Source organism: Callorhinus ursinus, unplaced genomic scaffold, assembly GCF_003265705.2.
Source record: "Callorhinus ursinus isolate GAN/ISIS: 27379988/994484 unplaced genomic scaffold, GSC_fseal_2.0 scaffold61, whole genome shotgun sequence".
NCBI classification, from domain to species: domain Eukaryota; kingdom Metazoa; phylum Chordata; class Mammalia; order Carnivora; family Otariidae; genus Callorhinus; species Callorhinus ursinus.
The window spans coordinates 2,199,761-2,218,682 of NW_027397123.1; the positions used below are offsets into that span (position 1 = coordinate 2,199,761).

General features: G+C 38.7%; 1 protein-coding gene across 7 annotated transcripts in view; it reads left to right on the plus strand.

The window, feature by feature from the left end:
- Nucleotides 1–18,922, plus strand: part of ZNF383 (zinc finger protein 383) — an 82,221-nt gene that overhangs the window by 51,538 nt on the left and 11,761 nt on the right. For 3 of the 7 annotated variants that reach the window (XM_073885335.1, XM_073885332.1, XM_073885333.1), the window contains 4 exons: nucleotides 968–1,024; nucleotides 5,642–5,768; nucleotides 6,076–6,171; nucleotides 10,570–16,799. In XM_073885335.1, coding sequence (XP_073741436.1) covers nucleotides 1,016–1,024; nucleotides 5,642–5,768; nucleotides 6,076–6,171; nucleotides 10,570–11,765 — 1,428 coding nt within the window. In that variant the 5' untranslated portion in view covers nucleotides 968–1,015 and the 3' untranslated portion in view covers nucleotides 11,766–16,799. Of the gene's footprint in view, nucleotides 1–935; nucleotides 1,025–5,641; nucleotides 5,769–5,824; nucleotides 6,172–10,569; nucleotides 16,800–18,922 lie in introns of those variants that run through there. The other 4 variants (XM_073885338.1, XM_073885334.1, XM_073885336.1 and 1 more) reach the window with 4 other exon arrangements.

Below are 18,922 nucleotides of genomic sequence, written 5' to 3' on the forward strand. Positions count from 1 at the left end.
CATGACCTGAGCCGAAGGCAGACGCTTAACGACTGAGCCACCCAGGCACCCCTAAACAGAGAAATTTATATAAATATGGATAGGTAAGAAAAATCTTCTTAGCCCAAAGCTATAAAAGTTGACACTTTGTTTTGCATGGCAAAAACATATTAGCAAAGTTATTATTATTATTTTTTTTTTAAAGAAAAACAGAGCTACAGGGTAAGAATGAGGCGTGTGGGGGCACCTGGGTGGCTCAGTTGGTTAAGCGACTGCCTTCGGCTCAGGTCATGATCCTGGAGTCCTGGGATCGAGTTCCACATCAGGCTCCCTGCTCAGCAGGGAGTCTGCTTCTCCCTCTGACCCTCCCCCCTCTTGTGCTCTCTCTCTCTCTCTCTCTCTCTCTCTCTCAAATAAATAAATAAAATCTTTGGGGAAAAAAAAAAAGAATGAGGAGTGTGTCTGTGAAAGGCTGAGGTAAGGAGTTCTGCGGGGATGGGAGTTGACAGACTGTCTTGGGCTTGGGAAGTGAGAAGACTTCATTAGGGAAGTCTTAGTCCTTCTGATCAGAGCATACTGGGTTCCTGGACCAAGGGTACCATTTGGGTGAATTTGCCTGAGGACCTGAGTGAGGGCTGCAGGGGAGGATCTCCTCAGGCAGGTCAAAGAAGCTCTGTCTTGGGTTTACTGAAGTGGGACAAGGTCTGGCCTGAATCACTTGGATGAGGCAAGAACCTGGGTTAATCAGATGAAGGAGAGGGAATCTGAGTCTGTATTCCTTTGAATCCACCAGCCAGGATCCATTTTACTATAGCTAAAGCCTGGGGCTTCTGGGGTTGAAGAAGTAGAATTCATCCCGTCCTCCCACTGACCACAGTTACATCATAAGACCCAGGGTGGTCAACTGAAAGCTGTAAAGCCAATGTGGTTTCTAGAGCATTTCTTTGCTTCCCCAGTCCTGCTTTCTCAGAATACTATCCTTTCTCAGGAAAACAGCCCCAAGGAGGACTGATCCTCTTCTGCAATACTGAAAGCCATGGCCCAGGTGAGTTGATGCTTTTTCTTACCTTCCTGACATTTAGTTTCAAATTAAAAAAAAAAAAGTTTTTAATGGTCATTTGAGTATTTGTTTTCCTACTCCTGACATCTTTGGCTATCAGGTTTCCCCTTCAGGATCCTTGGACTCCTTTTCCCCTCAGTCTAACCAGATAATCCTTTACCATTCTTAAGTGCCCTTTTTTTTTTGACCCAGCATTAATATTTTCACCTGGCATCTCTTTTCTCAGCCCTCTCCCAAGAGCTATGATGGAAAGGAAATGAGAGTAGATTTGTAGAATGAACTTATGCTTTCCAGACGGTGATTTGATGAGGTGGAGATGCGTAAGTTGCTTAGTTGGGAGCAAACATGGGTATGTTCTACAGATCGGTATTGACCAGTGAGATAGTATAGGAAGTGATGTTGGTAGTTCCAAATGTTAGACTGTTGCAAGACCTCCTGGTTTATGAGCTCGGAAGATTGTGGGCTCAGTAGCTGATCCCGACAGATCTCTGTGACTTTTAGGGCATCCATGAACGAAGTTCAGTTTGAAGTTGGACAGGAAGTGTGGGTCATGAGGAATTTCCATAGGAATCACCAGTTTTCTTTATCTCAGAAATAAAGATAATCCCTGAAGGGAGATACCTGCATCTCTTTTAGCTGATTACAATAGAATATATCCATTATTTTAATTAATATTCCTATATTGCTGTTTCTTGATTAACCAAATTTTTAGACATTTTGTAGTTATTTTTTTGCAAGGTATGTGTGGATTTAGATTTGCTATATCACACTCTACTTCCTTTTCCCACAACAGAGTTATATCACAATTTTGTTTAAATCAGTGCAATTCATGAGTAGAGCCTTGCAGATATTCTATTCTCTACCAACCCCCTTTAAAAAAACTTTATAATAATAAATTTCAGACATAGGGAAGTAGAGGAATTATGAACTACCATATACTCACCATTCAGCTTCAAATCCAAGTCAGTCTTGTTTCATTTATACTGATACCTGTTTCTTCCTTGCACACTACCCTACCCTCACTTCTACACACAGGGTTATTTTGAAGCAAATACAAATTGGTATGTATTTCTAAAAGACAAGGATTATTTTTGGAAACAACCATTATGCCATTATTGCCTCTAGAAAAGTTAGAAAAATAATTTGTTAATATCATCAATATCTAGCCAGTGTTCAAATTTTGAATTCTTTAATTGTTTATTTGGATTAGAATCCAAATAAGGACTGTGCACTGCAGTCATTGAAGTCTTTTGAGTCTCTTATTTTTCAGGTACCCCTTCCATCTATTTTCTTTCTGTGTATGTTTTTGTTAGAAAAGAAAAAAAGTAGTTCATTTGTCCACTGTTTGGATTTTGCTGATTGCATCTCTGTGGCATCATTTAACTGTTTCCTGAAAATTGGTAGTTAAGTCTAGATGCTTGATCAGATTCAGTTGAGATTTTTTTTTTTTGTCGTGAATATGTCACACATGGTGATATGTGATTCCATCAGGAGGCACATTATATCTGGTACTCTTTCTTTTTGTAATGTTATCCATCATTGGTGATTACTGTCTAGATTAGAGGTTGCAGAATGATATTTTAATTCTGTCATTCCTCCTTCATAGATTAGCTGAAATACTCTTTGTTTGTTATTTTTATTTTTTAAAGATTTGATTTATTTGAGAGAGAGGGAGTGCTGGGGAGAGAGGCAGAGGGAGAGGGAGAAGCAGACTCCCCGCTGAGCAGGGAGCCCGATGTGGTGGGGCTCCATCCCAGGACCCTGGGATCATGACCTGAGTCAAAGGCAGACACCTAATGGACAGCCACCCAGGCGCCCCTGAAATACTCTTTATAAAGTAAAACTTCTCATCAACTGTTTGGTTACCCTGAAAGATAGTCTGTCTAGGAAAGAATATTTGAATAATGAGTTGGTTTCTTAGAATCCTAAAAGGGTGACCAGTAGTATTTTATTCATTGTTGATAGGAGCTCATGATTTAAACATTTTTTTATCTATAGGTCCATTATACTGGATCCTCAAATTATACCATTTTTAGCCAATGAGAGGCTCTTCAAGTTGGTGCCTGGGTCCATGTAACATCATTCTAACAGTTTTTGATAGCTCCCTTGCTTTCTGATATAACAGAATGTTCAGTCTTATCCTGGCATTTCTGACTCAATCCTGAAATCATCTCTTTCCCCAAAAGATCTTGGTTCCTTTTATTTGAATATAATACTTAGGGACTACAATCTAGATACCAGGGGTGCTTATTTCTACTGGATGAATTATTATTTGTAGACCTTTTCAATAGGTAAAGTCAGGAACTTGTTTGTTTTCAATATAAAATAAACTGATTAACCTTTTTGTTCTAGTTAACATACAATGTTATATTCGTTTCAGGTGTACAATATAGTGATTCAACAATTCCATATATTACTCAGTGCTCATCGAGATAAGTGTGCTCTTAATCCCCTTCATTTATTTCACCCATTCCCCCGACCACCTCCACTCTGGTAACCATCTGTTTCTCTATAGTTAAGAGTCTCTTTTTTTTTTTTTTTTTTTTTTGGTTTTTTTTTTTTCTTTCTCTTTTTCCTTTGTTGGTTTGTTTTATTTTTTAAATTTGACATATGAGTGAAATTATATGGTATTTGTCTTTCTCTGACTTACTTATTTTGCTTAGCATTATACTCTCTAGATCCATCCATGTTGTTGCAGTGGCAAGATTTCATTCTTTTTATGGCTGAATAATATTCCATTGTCTGTATAAATACCACATCTTTATCCATTCACCTATCAGTGGACACTTAGGTTCCTTCTATAATTTGGGTATTGTAAATAATGCTGCTATATAAGCATAGGGGTACATGTATCCCTTTGAATTAGTATTCAGTAATGCAATTACTGGATCATAGGGTAGTTGTATTTTTAATTTTTTGAGGAACTTCCAAACTGTCTTCCACAGTGGCTGCACCGGTTTGCATTCCCACCAAGTGCAAGAACGTTCCTTGTTCTCCACATCCTCACCAACACCTGTTGTTTCTTGTGTTGTTCATTTTAGCCATTCTGACAGGTGTGAGGTGATATCTCATTGTGGTTTTGATTTGCATTTCCCTGATGATGGGTGATGTTGAACATCTTTTCTTGTGTCTGTTGGCCATCTGTATGTCTTCCTTGGAGGAATGTTCATGTTCATGTCTTTTGCCCATTTTTTAATTGGATTATTTGTTTTTGGGTGTTGAGTTGTATCAGTCCTTTATATATTTTGGAGACTAACCCTTTATCAGATATGTCATTTGCAAATATCTTCTCCCATTCAGTAGGTTGCCTTTTAATTTTGTTGATCGTTTCCTTTGCTGTGCAGAAACTTTTTATTTTGACATAGTCCCAATAGTTTATTTTTTCTTTTATTTCCCTGGTCTCAGGAGACATATCTAGAAAGATGATGTTATAGCCGATGTCAGAGAAGTTACTGCTTCTCCTAGGATTTTGATGGTTTTAGGTCTCACATTTAGGTCTTTAATTCATTTTGAATTTATTTTTGTGTATCATGTAGGAAAGTGGTCCAGTTTCATTCTTCTGCAAGTAGCTGTTGAGTCTTCCTAACACCATTTATTGAAGAGACTATCTCTTCCCCATTGTATATTCTTTACTCTTTTGTCAAAGATTAATTGGCCACATAATTGTAGGTTTATTTCTGGGCTTTCTGTTCTGTTCCGTTGATCTATGTGTCTATTTTTGTGTCCGTTCCATATTGTTTTATTACAGCTTTATAATTTAACTTGAAGTCTGGAATTGTGATACCTCCAGTTTTTTTTTTCCTTTTCAAGATTGCTTTGGCTATTCTGAGCGTTTTGTGGTTCCATACAAAATTTAGGAATGTTTATTTTAGTTCTGTGAAAAATACTGTTGGTATTTTGATAGGGATTACATTAAATCTGTAGATTGCTTTGGATACTGTAGACATTTTTTTAAAAGATTTTATTTATTTATTTAACAGAGAGACAGCGAGAGAGGGAACACAAGCAGGGGGAATGGGAGAGGGAGAAGCAGGCCTCCCACTGAGCAGAGAGCCCGATGCAGGGCTTGATCCCAGGACCCTGGGATCATGACCTGAGCTGGAGGCAGCCACTTAACGACTGAGCCACCCAGGCGCCCCTGGATACTATAGACATTTTAACAGTATTTGTTCTTCCAGTCCATGAGCATGGAATGTCTCCATTTATTTATGTTGTCTGCAATTTCTTTCATCAGTGTTTTATAGTTACAATACCCAATTTATAGAAGGAACCTAAGGGTCTTTCACATCTTTGGTTAAGTTTATTCATAGATTTTAAGATTTTATTTTTGGGTGTAACCTCTATACCCAACATAGGGCTCAAACTTAAAACCCCGAGATCAAGGGTCCCCACATGCTCTACCAACTAAGCCAGCCAGACACCCTCTAGATATGTTATTATAAAATAAACTAATTACTCTTGCGTCTATTTTTAAGATCCATAGGTACTGATTCTGAGTGATACCAATACAGTCACTCATTTGCTTTACCGCATAATACAAGTGCCATAGTCTCTGAATTATTTCTTTTATTATACAAGTAATACATATGTTTGTTGTTTTAGGGATCAGTGGTGTTCACTGATGTGTCTGTAGACTTCTCACAGGAGGAGTGGGAGTGCCTGGACCCTGGTCAGAGGGACTTGTACAGAGATGTGATGTTGGAGAACTATAGCAATCTGCTGTCAATGGGTAAGGGCTTCTATACCAGTAATTTAGAGTTCTTCTCTGGAATGATTCTTCCACAGTGAATTTCCCAGCTGCTTTTCAAGTTACCGGCTGAATTTCTGCTCCCTATTCCCAAATAAGTGGTTTGAGCTGCAATGAAAAGGAAGAGTTGGAAATGGGCAACTCCAGTGACTGTGGCAGAAGCTTCGTCCTCTTTCTTTGGCTGTTCCTGTAGTGGCATCTCCTCTTTTGTCATCAAGGGACTGGATCTGATTTCTGGATCTGGTTTACCCACCGCATAACCATGTCCCATATCTTTTCTTGTGAGCAGGACTTTACATTCCTAAGCCTCAAGTTATCTCCTTATTGGAACAAGGAAAAGAGCCCTGGATGGTTGGCAGAGAGCTGACAAGAGGCCTGTGTTCAGGTGAGTGAGAAATGATTGGGCAGGAGCAAGGCACTACAGGTAAACTCAGCACCTTTGAGATGTTATCTAGGCTTGTTGGAAAAACCAAGTCCTCTTAGCATGAGTTTACAAATGACCTGTTTCATTCCTTCTCTCACTTACTACTCTTTCTGCTACTCTTCTCCAGCAACCCTCATAATTTCAAGTAGGGTGAGCCCTTCACTTCCCCTCCAATAAAACTCTTTTACCCGTATTTTAGATTCAGTTCCTTGTTGGCTTTTCTTCCTCTTCAATGTTTTCTGTGTGTGCATGCATGCATGTGTATGCACAGCCCCTCCTCCAAGTACTGGTCTTCATCAATATTACTTGCCAGTGACTTGTTTAACCAGTTTGTTGTGCATTATTTCTTTACCCAGTGTTTTTCATTTACTGATTTGTGCAAGAGAGCCTGCCAGGTGCTGTCATTTGCTAATCATGTCACCTATTAAGAACTTGGGAGTCAGGGGTGCCTGGGTGGCTCAGTAATTAAGCGTCTACCTTCGGCTCAGGTCATGATCCCAAGGTCCTGGGATCGAGCCCAGCATCAGGCTCCCTGCTCCGTGGGGAGTCTGCTTCTCCCTCTCCCACTCCCCCTGCTTGTGTTCCTTCTCTCGCTTTGTCTCTCTCTGTCAAATGAATAAATAAAATCTTAAAAAAAAAAAAAAACTTGGAAGTCAAAAAGTAGTGCTAAGATATATCCATGAATAATTTCTACAAAGTAGAATCTAGTAAAGAGAATCAGGGGGCTTAGCAGAAAGTCAGTGGCTAAATATGCAGAAGTGGAAAATCCATACTGAATAAATAGTTGGGAGTCTTGCAAGTGATTGCAGTCACCTCCTATGATGATAATGTTGGGGAAAATGAAAAGGCCTATAATGGAAAGGAAGAGGTATCAGAGGAGGCGAGATTTAGGATAAAGTGTTTACCTTATCCTAAATGCTCCAGAAGAGCATTACTGTATAGTAAGTATTGGTCCCAGTGGGACCAATGCTGGGAGTACAGCATTGAATAAAACATTCAGAGTTTTGCTCTTCTGGAGCCTATGTTCTAGAAGGTGAGAGAGAAAAAAAGATATGTTTATAATGTCAGATGGTGGTAAGTGGTGTGAAGGGAGGTTAGAGAAGGCCTCTTTGATGAGGTGATAATTTAACCAAAACCTGAAGGAAGCGAGGGAGAACAAGTGTTGTAAATATCTGGTAGAAGAGATTCAGGCAGAAGGAAAAGGAAGAACAAAGTCCCTGAATTAGGGGCTTTTTGGCATCTACCACTGTGATTGGAACAGAAGAAGCAAAGAGGGACTTGTAGGAAAGGAGATCAGCAAAGTAGCAGGATGTACGTGTGTTTGTGTGTTTGTGTGCTAGGTGCACGTGAGAGGTGGGGTGTGCCTGCAGATGACTTGGGGTCTTGTGGGCCTTGGTATGGGCTTTGAATTCTATTCTGAATGAGATGATTTGAGCGGAAGAGTGACATCATGTTTTTAAGGAGGTTGCTAATTTTGGATTCTTTTGAATAAAATTTAGGGAGTCTTTGAGCTTGAAAGAGAAGAACAAAATACTTTATATTTAACTAACCTCAAATTGAAAATTGCATATCTTCCTACTGTGGTGTATGGAACAAACCATAGCAGTATTGTATAGTTCCTGTGACTTTGACATGGATGGAAATCACAGATATTTTCATATCATCTTACTGTTAATGTAGACATATTAAAAAATTATTTGTGCTCATCAATATTTCAGAATTGCTATAGTACTAGGTTCAGTATTAGGTCTTACTATTTAATGTATTAAGAAAACTCCAGGGTGCCTGGGTGGCTCAGTCGGTTGTGTCTGCCTTCGGCTCAGGTCATGAATCCAGGGTCCTGGGATCGAGGCCCACATCGGGCTCCCCACTCAGTGGGGAGGCTGCTTCTCCCTTTCCCTTTGCCCCCCCACTTGTGCATGCTCTCTCTCTCTCTCAAATAAATAAATAAAATCTTAAAAAAAAAAAAAAAGAAAAGAAAACTCCAGGTGGAGGGAAGAACCCCTGCGAAAGCCCTTCTAGGAGGGGAAAGGTTGGTGTGTTTGAAGAACTGAAAGAAAGGGAGGGTTACTGGGCTGGTGAGCAAGCAAGCGTGGAGTGTGAGTCAGGATTGGAGATCAGTTGGTCTTTGCCAGTGAGTGTGAGGAGTTTGATTTCGAGCAGTGGAAGGCCAGGCCACATTAATTTTGGTTGCTGAATAGATTAAAGAGTGTGAGAACTTGGTGGGGAGATGGGCCTGAGATGATTCTGGTTTGGAAGAGAGGGCATTGGCAGTGGACATAGAAGTGGATAGTTTTAAAAGTTACTTAGGAGCTTAACTCTATGGAAATTGCTGAAATATCCTATGGGGAGAGGAGAAAAAAGATTATGCTGGAAAGAATTCCTTGTTTCTGGCTTCAGTTGTTCCAGTAGGCTCCATTTTGATGTCTTCAAACCATTTAATTTGCCTAAAATCCCCATTTTTGGTAAGAAATTCTTTCGTAATAATAGCTATCAAATACTGAACGCTTGACTCAAAGACATTTACAGGCATTATTCTTTTCCCTCCCAGGAATCATGAGGTAAAGATGATCTCCCTTTTGCAGATGAGGAAATGGGGACTTAGGTTAAATAATTGCCCAGGAACATATAGTGAGTAACTGTGAGTTGGAATTCCACTCTTATCAGCTTGCTTCCACTTGTCATTTTTCCATGACAGTACTTTCCACCGTGTCTTATTTTCTTCCTGTTTGCCTTAAACGTTAGCTGCCTCCTTTTCAGCCACTGCAGTGGTACATGAGTAAGTCTCTTCTCCCAAGATCAGCATCACAAAATTCCAAGGCAAACAGTATTTTTACTGAATCACCAGAACAGAACATATTCTGAGTCTTCCCTATCTACTACTCACGTCAATTTAGTTCAATACCTTAGACTGACTCCAGGCTCTGCCCCTTTGTGGCTAGCCCTCTGTAATCTCTTTCAAATTTTGGCCAGTCTATCCTTACTTTGGAACCTATTCAGTTTTCATCACAACTGGGAGTGCTGCAGTTCTGACCCTAACTGCCCAGAGTTAGCATAGACCCTACGGATTAATAGCAGAGCTGTACACAAGACTGTCCTCGCTTTATTTTATTTTACTTTTTTAAAGATTTTATGTATTTATTTGAGAGAGAGAGAGAGAGCAAGCACGAGTGGGGGGAGAGGGAGAAGCAGACTCCCCACTGAGCTCGATCCCAGGACCCTGGGATCATGACCTGAGTCGAAGGCAGACGCTTCACCGACTGAGCCCCGCAGGCGCCCCTGCTCTCACTTTTAGATGCCAGCTGCAAGTCTCAGAGTTCTTAGACACTTACACTTCTGAGCAACTGGCTATAAATTTGGGGATTTCCACAGCTCCTGCAAGGTTAATAATTTGCTAGAATGATTCACAGAACTCTAGAAAGCTTTATACTTATAATTGCAGTTTTACTCTGAAGGATACATTTTAGGGCAAGGTCTAGTAAGCTTCCCGATACAGAGGTTCCACGCCATCTCCCTGTGGAATCAAAGTGTGTCACCTACCTGGCACATCAAGTATGTTCACCAACCAGAAAGGTCCACTGAGCTTTGGTGTACAGAGTTTTTATTGGGATTTACTCACACTGGCATGATTGAGTGAGTCATTGGCCACTCAATCTCTGGCTCTTCTCTCCTCCCCAGAAGGCCAGTAGCTGAAGGTCCCAACCCTCTAATAACATGCTAGGTCTTTCTGGTGACCAGTCCCCCATCCTGCAGCTATCTAGGGATCTGCCGTGAGTCACCTCATTGGCCTAGCAAAAAACACTCCTATCACTCAGGAAGTTCCAAGGGTTTTTGAAGCTCTGTGTTAGAAACCAAGGACAAAGACCAAATTTATTCTTTATCATACTACAGAGCCCAGAAATCTTCCCCTATGTGCATTTGTTCCTCTCCAGAAACCTTTAATGGAGGTCAGCAAATTATCCACTTTTTGTGATACGTATAGTATGATGGTTTCTTACGTGTTCATACATGCATGCTTGTATAGATGTATATAGGACTTGTCATCTTTTCATATGCCCAGGTAGTGTATATTTATCTTCCTTTCCTTATGATTCTGAGCCACATCAATATTTGAGAATCATTGTGGTTTCCTTTTTCTGTAGTCTCCTCCCTCACATTTTGCATTATATCTCATTAATTTCAGTACAGTTTTGGGGTCTATCTTCAGGTTAAACAGATATACTTGAGAACTATATGTCACTTACCACCAGATACTCTTTTCACTTTAATTTTTCCATTTCTATTATAAAAGTTTAAGTTTTCATAAATGGGTGGTGGGAGTGGGGTGGTAAGAATATTTAACATTTCATTTTCTTTCAGATCTGGAATCAATGTGTGAAACCAAGTTACTGTCTCTGAAGAAGGAAGTTTATGAAATAGAATCTTGCCAGAGGGAGATAATGGGGCTTACAAAGCATGGCCTTGAGTACTCCAGTTTTAGAGACATTGTGGAATATAGAAACCACTTTGAAAAACAACTGGGATATCAAAGTGGGCATTTCAGCCAAGAAATACTCACTCATGAATACATGCCCACATTTATTCAACAGACATTCTTTACTCTACAGCAAATAATTAACAATGAAGAGAAACCCTATGAATGTAAGAAATGTGGAAAGGTCTTTAGTCAGAATTCACAGTTTATTCAACATCAGAGAATTCATATTGGTGAAAAATCTTATGAATGTAAGGAGTGTGGGAAATTCTTTAGTTGTGGCTCCCATGTTACTCGACATCTGAAAATTCATACTGGTGAAAAACCATTTGAATGTAAGGAATGTGGCAAGGCTTTCAGTTGTAGCTCATACCTTTCTCAGCATCAGAGAATTCATACTGGTAAGAAGCCCTATGAATGTAAGGAATGTGGGAAGGCCTTTAGCTATTGCTCAAATCTTATTGACCATCAGAGAATTCACACTGGTGAGAAACCCTATGAATGTAAAGTATGTGGGAAAGCCTTTACTAAGAGCTCACAACTTTTTCAACATGTGAGAATTCATACTGGTGAGAAACCCTATGAATGTAAAGAATGTGGCAAAGCTTTTACTCAGAGCTCAAAGCTTGTTCAGCATCAGAGAATTCATACTGGTGAAAAACCGTATGAGTGCAAGGAATGTGGCAAAGCCTTTAGTAGTGGCTCAGCGCTTACTAATCATCAGAGAATTCACACTGGGGAGAAACCCTATGATTGTAAGGAATGTGGGAAAGCTTTTACTCAGAGCTCACAACTTCGTCAACATCAGAGAATTCATGCCGGTGAGAAACCCTTTGAATGTCTTGAATGTGGGAAGGCCTTTACTCAGAACTCACAACTTTTTCAACATCAGAGAATACATACAGATGAAAAACCGTATGAATGTAGTGAATGTGGAAAGGCCTTTAATAAATGTTCAAACCTTACACGACATCTGAGAATTCACACTGGTGAAAAGCCCTATAACTGTAAGGAATGCGGGAAGGCATTTAGTAGTGGCTCAGATCTCATTCGTCATCAGGGAATTCATACTGATGAGTAATAAAAGTTAAAGCACCTGTTACCTTCCTAATATTTTAAACAAAAAAAATTCACGTTTGATAGTTACGCTTTCACTAGTTTTTGTTTTTAAATTTTATTTTATATTTCTTTTTAATTCAAATGTTTTTCACTCTAAGTTATGAATTAAGATTCTAAATTGACATTACCCATCCCCGTTCCCCAATCTTGTACTAAGGGCAGTTCAGTAATTCTTTTCTTGCCTATTATTTCATTCTGCCTTCTTGGTGAGACATTATATTCTTGTTTATATTTGCTTGTATTTTTTTCTTCTCTGATCTATGTATTTGTGCTTACACCAATATCACACTGTTTAAAATTGTGAGATTTTGTAGTTTCTAATTGTAGAGTTATAACCTTGTTTTTGAAGTCAGTATTAATCTTGTGTTTCGTTTCACAAATTTGTATTTTCTTACACAAAACAGAAAATCAGAAAACCAGCAATTATGATTAACAGTAATCATAGCAACTATCAATGACTACTCGTAAGTTGATAGAGCAAACCTCCCAGACTTTGTTTTTAAAGTCATGGTATGCATGCATGTTATCCCTTCACCTGTTTTGATCATGCCAAAAAATATGGTTGCCATTTCAATAAATATAGATTTTTGAAATGAATTATATATACTTAATGACTTTTCAAAATGACTTTATTACTCATGTTCTGTTTGCATCTAAACATTTGCAGTTATGAAATATTCCCTGAATACTATGACCCCAAATTTATCTTTGAATGTTTGTTTTTCTTTTAAAACATCTATTTATTGCTGAAATTATACGCATTTTCTCCCTTTAAACTGTTTTGTTCCTTTTTATCCACCCCTCTCTCATGCTAGAAAGATAATGAACCACTATTATCAAAGTGTTGTTTATCCTTCTAGTTTTGTTTTGTTTTTACTTTTTACTTTTATATGTTAGTGGCAATTTATTTCTTACATATTATTAAGATAATCATGCTGTATGTATTTGTTTGTTGTGAGGATTCAATGAATTAATAAATGTAAAGTGCTTAGAACTATTCCTGTTACCTAGTAAATGTTTAGTAAAAGTTGTCCACTATTATCATTGGTACTCATTTTCATAGTTATCTTCATTATTATTCATGGAAAGGATTTTTTTTAAGTTTATTTAAGTAATCTCTATACCCAATGTGGGGCTTGAACTCATGACCCTGAAATCAAGAGACACACACTCTTCCGACTGAGCCAGCCAGGTGCTCCTATTTGTGGAAAGGATTTTAGCCATGTTGCTTACCTTTGTCTAAATCAAAGAATTCCTAATGAAAAAAAAGAGAGAAATGAACGTAATTAGTATAGGAAAGCTTTTTTTTTAAGATTTTTATTTTATTTATTTGAGAGAGAGAGCACAAGCAGGGTGAGGGGCAGAGGGAGAAGCAGGCTCCCCGCTGAGCAGGGACCCCCCGATGTGGGGCTCAATCCTGGGACTCCAGGATCATGACCTGAGCCAAAGGCAACCTTTTTTAACCGACTGAGCCACCCAGGCGCCCCTAGGAATGCTTTTCTCATCACTCATTATCCAGCATGGAATTTTAAAAGGAAGAAAAAGAATTTGTGAATAGTCTTTCTTCAGACTTCATCTTCTATGCTTGCACCAAAGATTAATGCCAGTCTGAAACCCTGTGCATATAATGATGAGTAGTTGAAATCACAGCTGTCAAAAAACAGGAAGAGATAAGGATATTTTTCCTAATAATTAGTTCCTCCTCACCCCCCCAAAAAAAAACCAGAAAACATACAGGCCACAGTGTTTGACCAGAATGGAGAAAACAGTAACAATAGAATAGCCATCAAATATTTGAATTTTAACTCTGTGCTCCCTATTGATTAACATGGGTCAGGGAACTAAGTCCTTGATACACATATTATTTAAGTGTGAATGAAAATGAACACAGTTGAAAAACCTGTGAATGGCAGGTTGTATTGGAAATTGTATAAACCAGTTTGCATGTATATATTAAAATACTAGACAGGTCATTAATAAACTCAATATGGAACTCAATGAGCTTAAATAAACAAAAATAAGCCTAAAATGTGGGTAGAGAAAGTCATTCTTATACAGAAATAAATGAAATAAGTAAACAAACTAAAATAGAAAATTTGATTATTTGACAGAAATAACAGTAGACACACCTTAGTCATTTGTGTGGGGAAGTAAGGATGATAGATGAATAGGATTGTGAAATTGAAACAACTACATATTTAATTAAAAGGACTTTATCTTTTTGGTTAATGACAGTGTTCTGAGATTTGTGGTGTAGTTTGCACAACTTTGTGAATATGTACTAAAAACCACTGAAGAGTATACTTTAAAAGGGTGAATATAATAGTATATGAATTTTATCACAATTAAAAAACAAAAGTACTATAGGTATTTTTATCCATATCTGAAAGTCTGGACAAAGTATGAGATTTTTATTTTATTTTATTTACTTATTTATTTGACAGAGAGAGAGAGAGAGGGACACAGCGAGAGAGGGAACACAAGCAGGGGGAGTGGGAGAGGGAGAAGCAGGCTTCCCGCGGAGCAGGGAGCCCGATGTGGGGCTCAATCCCAGGACCCTGGGGTCATGACCTGAGCCAAAGGCAGATGCTTAACAACTGAGCCACCCAGGCGCCCCAAGTATGGGATTTTTATAAAGAAATTGAACTGACACAGAATTGACTACAGCAGAGGTGTAAAATCTTAATAGATTCCCCTCCAAAAGGAACATTTTTAAATTACACCAAAATTACTTCAAATGTCACACAGCTATATTAAGGGAGACACCAAATTATATATATTTAATAGTTGAAATCTATGAAAGGTTTTAGGAACTCTTTTAGACACAGACTGAGACAGCAACTTATCTATTTCTATGAATTTATAATCCTAATGTTAACCAGTATTTTTTTTTAAAGATTTTATTTATTTTTTGACAGAGACACAGCGAGAGAGGGATCACATGCAGAGGGAGTGGGAGAGGGAAAGTAGGCTTCCCGTGGAGCGGGGAGCCCGATGCTGGGCTAGATTCCAGGACCCTGGGATCATGACCTGAGCCGAAGGCAGATGTTTAATGACTGAGCCATCCAGGCGCCCCTATAATCCTAATGTTATTTTTTTTTAAAGATTTTATTTATTTATTCGTGAGAGACACAGAGAGAGAGAGCGAGAGAGAGGCAGAGGGAGAAGCAGGCTCCCAAGGAGCAGGGAGCCCGATGCGGGACTCGATCCCAGGACTCTGGGATCATGACCTGAGCTGAAGGCAGACGCTTAACCATCTGAGCCACCCAGGCTCCCCAGAATTTCAACTTTGATTGCAATTAGAACAATATGCTCTAGACGAATATGAAAAACATTCACTGCCATGACTGCAAGAAAAACCTTGACAATATAAAAATCCTACTTTTATATGGGACCATCTAAGAGTGGTGGAGACAGAGAAGCATTGAACTGAATTTCTGTTGGGAATAAGCCCCTTTTAAGTGAACAGATTGCTGTGTGACTTTCCATACCTAAGTGCAGTGCATGTTATAGGAATGAGGATGAAGGAATATAGATGAAGAGACCATGGAGATAAAGAGAAATGAGAGGGCGCCTGGGTGGCTCAGATGGTTAGGCGACTGCCTTCGGCTCGGGTCATGATCCTGGAGTCCCGGGATCGAGGCCCGCATCGGGCTCCCTGCTCAGCAGGGAGTCTGCTTCTCCTTCTGACCCTCCCCCCTCTCATGCTGTCTAGCTCTCATTCTCTCTCTCTCTCAAATAAATAAATAAAATCTTAAAAAAAAAAGAGAGAGCCTACAATGATACTTAGGACTTTTCTGGATGGATTAAAACCTGAAAAGCCCTGAATGCAAAAGATTTAAACAATACTATCAACCAACTTTACCTACTTGATATTTATTTAATGATAGTCTTTGTACAGTCTCTACCACAGAACATACTTGCTTTTCAATTATATAGGAAATACTACAATAGGAAATACTACAATGTTGAATCATAAAATAAGATTCAATAACTTTCAACAGACTTACATCATACAGATTATGTTCTTTAATGCAGAACTAAACGCAACTCAATGATTAAAGATTATATAGAAAATCCTGTTTTCTTCCAGATGCTTGATAGTCTTAGCTTTTAACTTAGGTATGTGATTCACCTAGAATTAATATTTGTGTATGGGATAAAGTTCAGGTGGGGTTTCTGTTTTGTTTCTTTGATTTTGTGTGTGTGTGTGTGTTTCCCCTCACATACTCAGTTGTTGCAGTACTTTTTGTTAAAGACTTTCTTCTCCATTGAGGTGCTTTGGCGCTTTTATAAAAAAAAAAAAAAATCAATTGACCATGTGGTGCCTGGGTGGCTCAGTCGGTTAAGCATCTGCCTCTGGGTCAGGTCATGATCCCGGGGTCCTGGGTTTGAGGTCTGCATCTTTCTTCCTGTTTAGTGGGGAGTCTGCTTCTCCCTTTCCCTCTGCTGCTCTCTCTCCCTGTCAAATTAGTAAAATCTTTCAAAAAAAATCAATTGACCATAAAGAAAGCAACACTTTATATGAGCAATGTACAATTGTAAAATGAAACAAAAATACAGTTTATAATAATATCAAAGAATACAAAATACTTAGGAGTAGTGTAATAAAAGATATGAAAGACTTTTATATGGAAAACTACAAAACATTGCTGAGAGAAGTTAGACAAGATTTAAATAAATGGAGATACCATGGCTGTGGGTTGGAAACTCAGTATCTTTAATCAATCTTCCCCAAAGTATCTATAGATTCAGTGCCACCCCAGTCCAAATACCAGCATTTTTTTTTAATTGGTAAAATTGTTCTAAACTTTGTACTGTAGTCCTCCCCCGGCCCCACTGCCTTATCTGCAAGGGATATGGTTCCAAGACCCTCAGTGAATGCCTGAAACTGCAGCTAGTACAGAACTGGATTTTTCCAGCTTCTCCCTCTCCCACTCCCCCTGCTTGTGTTCCTGCTCTCGCACTCTCTCTGTCAAATAAATAAATAAAATCTTAAAACCAAACAAAAAAAAAGAACTGAATTTTTTTCTTTTTTCTCCTTATTAAGTCAAGAACTTGCACCTTTTCACTTAAAGGAAGTACTTTACAGCTTCTCGTTGACATATCCAAATATTCAGCACCACTACTCTTGTGCTTTGGGGCTATTAGGTAAAATAAGGCCTACTTGACCACAGGTGCTGTGATACCATAACAGCTGATCCGAGAACCTAGACAGCTAAGTGACTAACAGGTGGGTGGCACAGACAGTGTGGATACAGTAGACAAAGGGACACATCCTGGGTGGGACTTCATCACACTACCCAGAACAGCTCATGGGTTGAAACTTACGAAGTGTTTACTTCTGGAATTTTACATTTGCTATTTCTGGACTGTGGTTTGACCATGGGTAACTGAAACCCAGAAAGGGAAGCCATGGATAAGGGGGGAGCTACTGTCTAGAAACCCAAAGACCTAGAATAGTTAATCAGTATTGAAAAGGAACAAATGGGAGGCCTTGTGGCATCTGAGGCAGGCCTCGGTATAAAGCTATGGTAGGCCGATAAGGACTGTAGTGTTTGTCTAAGGATAGACAAACAGGGCAATGCAGTAGAATAGTCCAGAAATAGAAAACAGTAAGGCTCAGAGTTCAACTTGTATATTCCAGTGCGTCACAAATTAATTTGACCGTGAAAACCGTTTTCCTCCTCATGGTCATTAACATTTGTGAGAAATAAACACATCTGGGACACAGTTACTTGACCAAAGTACATGAATAGAAGGATAAAGTTTAGGAGATTACTATAGATAGTCAAGTATCTGGGGTTAGGGCTTTTCCATGTCTCTAGTATTAGACCCTAGTTTGTCAGGGAAAGTTGTCCCACTCTGCAGAAGGAAATGTCCTTCACCAAAGATCTCATAAATCTTTCCTTCTTCTATAATTTCCTCTTCAGTCAGATCCTGTGAGAGAGATTTTCTTGAACACTGATTTATGGTAATTTTTACAGGAAAGAGTGACTCCAAACCTTTCTTTTCCACATATGCATACATTTTTAATGTATCTTTTATTATATTCCTCTACCAAAATTACAGCAGTAATATATTTTCACAACTAGTAAACAATGAGGTCATATAAATATCATGCCCCATCTCAATTCTTTCAGACATATCTATAATTTCAACAAAGCTTATTTATCTTTTCATAGCTTTCTCCCTGCTCATATCAACATCACACACGTCAATCTGATTTGTCCTTATTCAAGTTTTTAAACAGCACCAAGCTTGGGGCAACTGTCTGGCTCAGTTGGTGGAGCATCTGACTCTTGATCTCGGAGATCATGAGTTCGAGCCCCACATTAGGTGCAGAGATCACTTAAAAAATAAATGGCGGGTGCCTGGGTGGCTCAGTTGGTTAAGCGACTGCCTTCGGCTCAGGTCATGATCCTGGAGTCCCTGGATCGTGTCCCCCATTGGGCTCCCTGCCCACCAGGGAGTCTGTCTCCCTCTGGCCCTCCCCCCCTCATGTGCTCTCTCTCTCTCTCTCTCTCGTTCTCGCTCTCTCAAATAAATAAATAAAATCTTTAAAAAATAAATAAATAAATGGCACCACGCTATGCATTGTTTTCTCTTTCTTTGCTCAAGCAACAGTCTATCTTGTACATCCCTTCAGATCAGTGGGTGTAATCTTATTCTTTCTAAAATCTGCATTATATTGTACATTATATTCCTGCTCCTGGTTATTTGTGCTTTTTCTTTTTCACTTAATTAGTTTTTGTAGTGGTTTATTGATCTTTTGAAAGAATGACTTCTCGCTTTCTTGGTAGTCTGTTGTGTGGCTCTTTTCTATTTTATGTATTTATTTATTTTTCTGTTTTTATTACTTTCTTACTCAACTTTTGGTTTAATTTAATGCAATTTTTAAAATTTAGGTGAATTTTTGTTTCATTGATTTTTACCATTTCTTTTCTAATATGTATTTATGGCTATAAATTTCCCTGTAAGATTTACCTCATCCTGTTTCTTATGTTTTGTTTTGATTATCACTTAATTTAAATAATTTTCTAAGCTCAAGGTAATCATTTTCTTCAATCTATATTCATAGAGGGAGATCCCATGTACTCTGCACTCAGTTACCCTCAA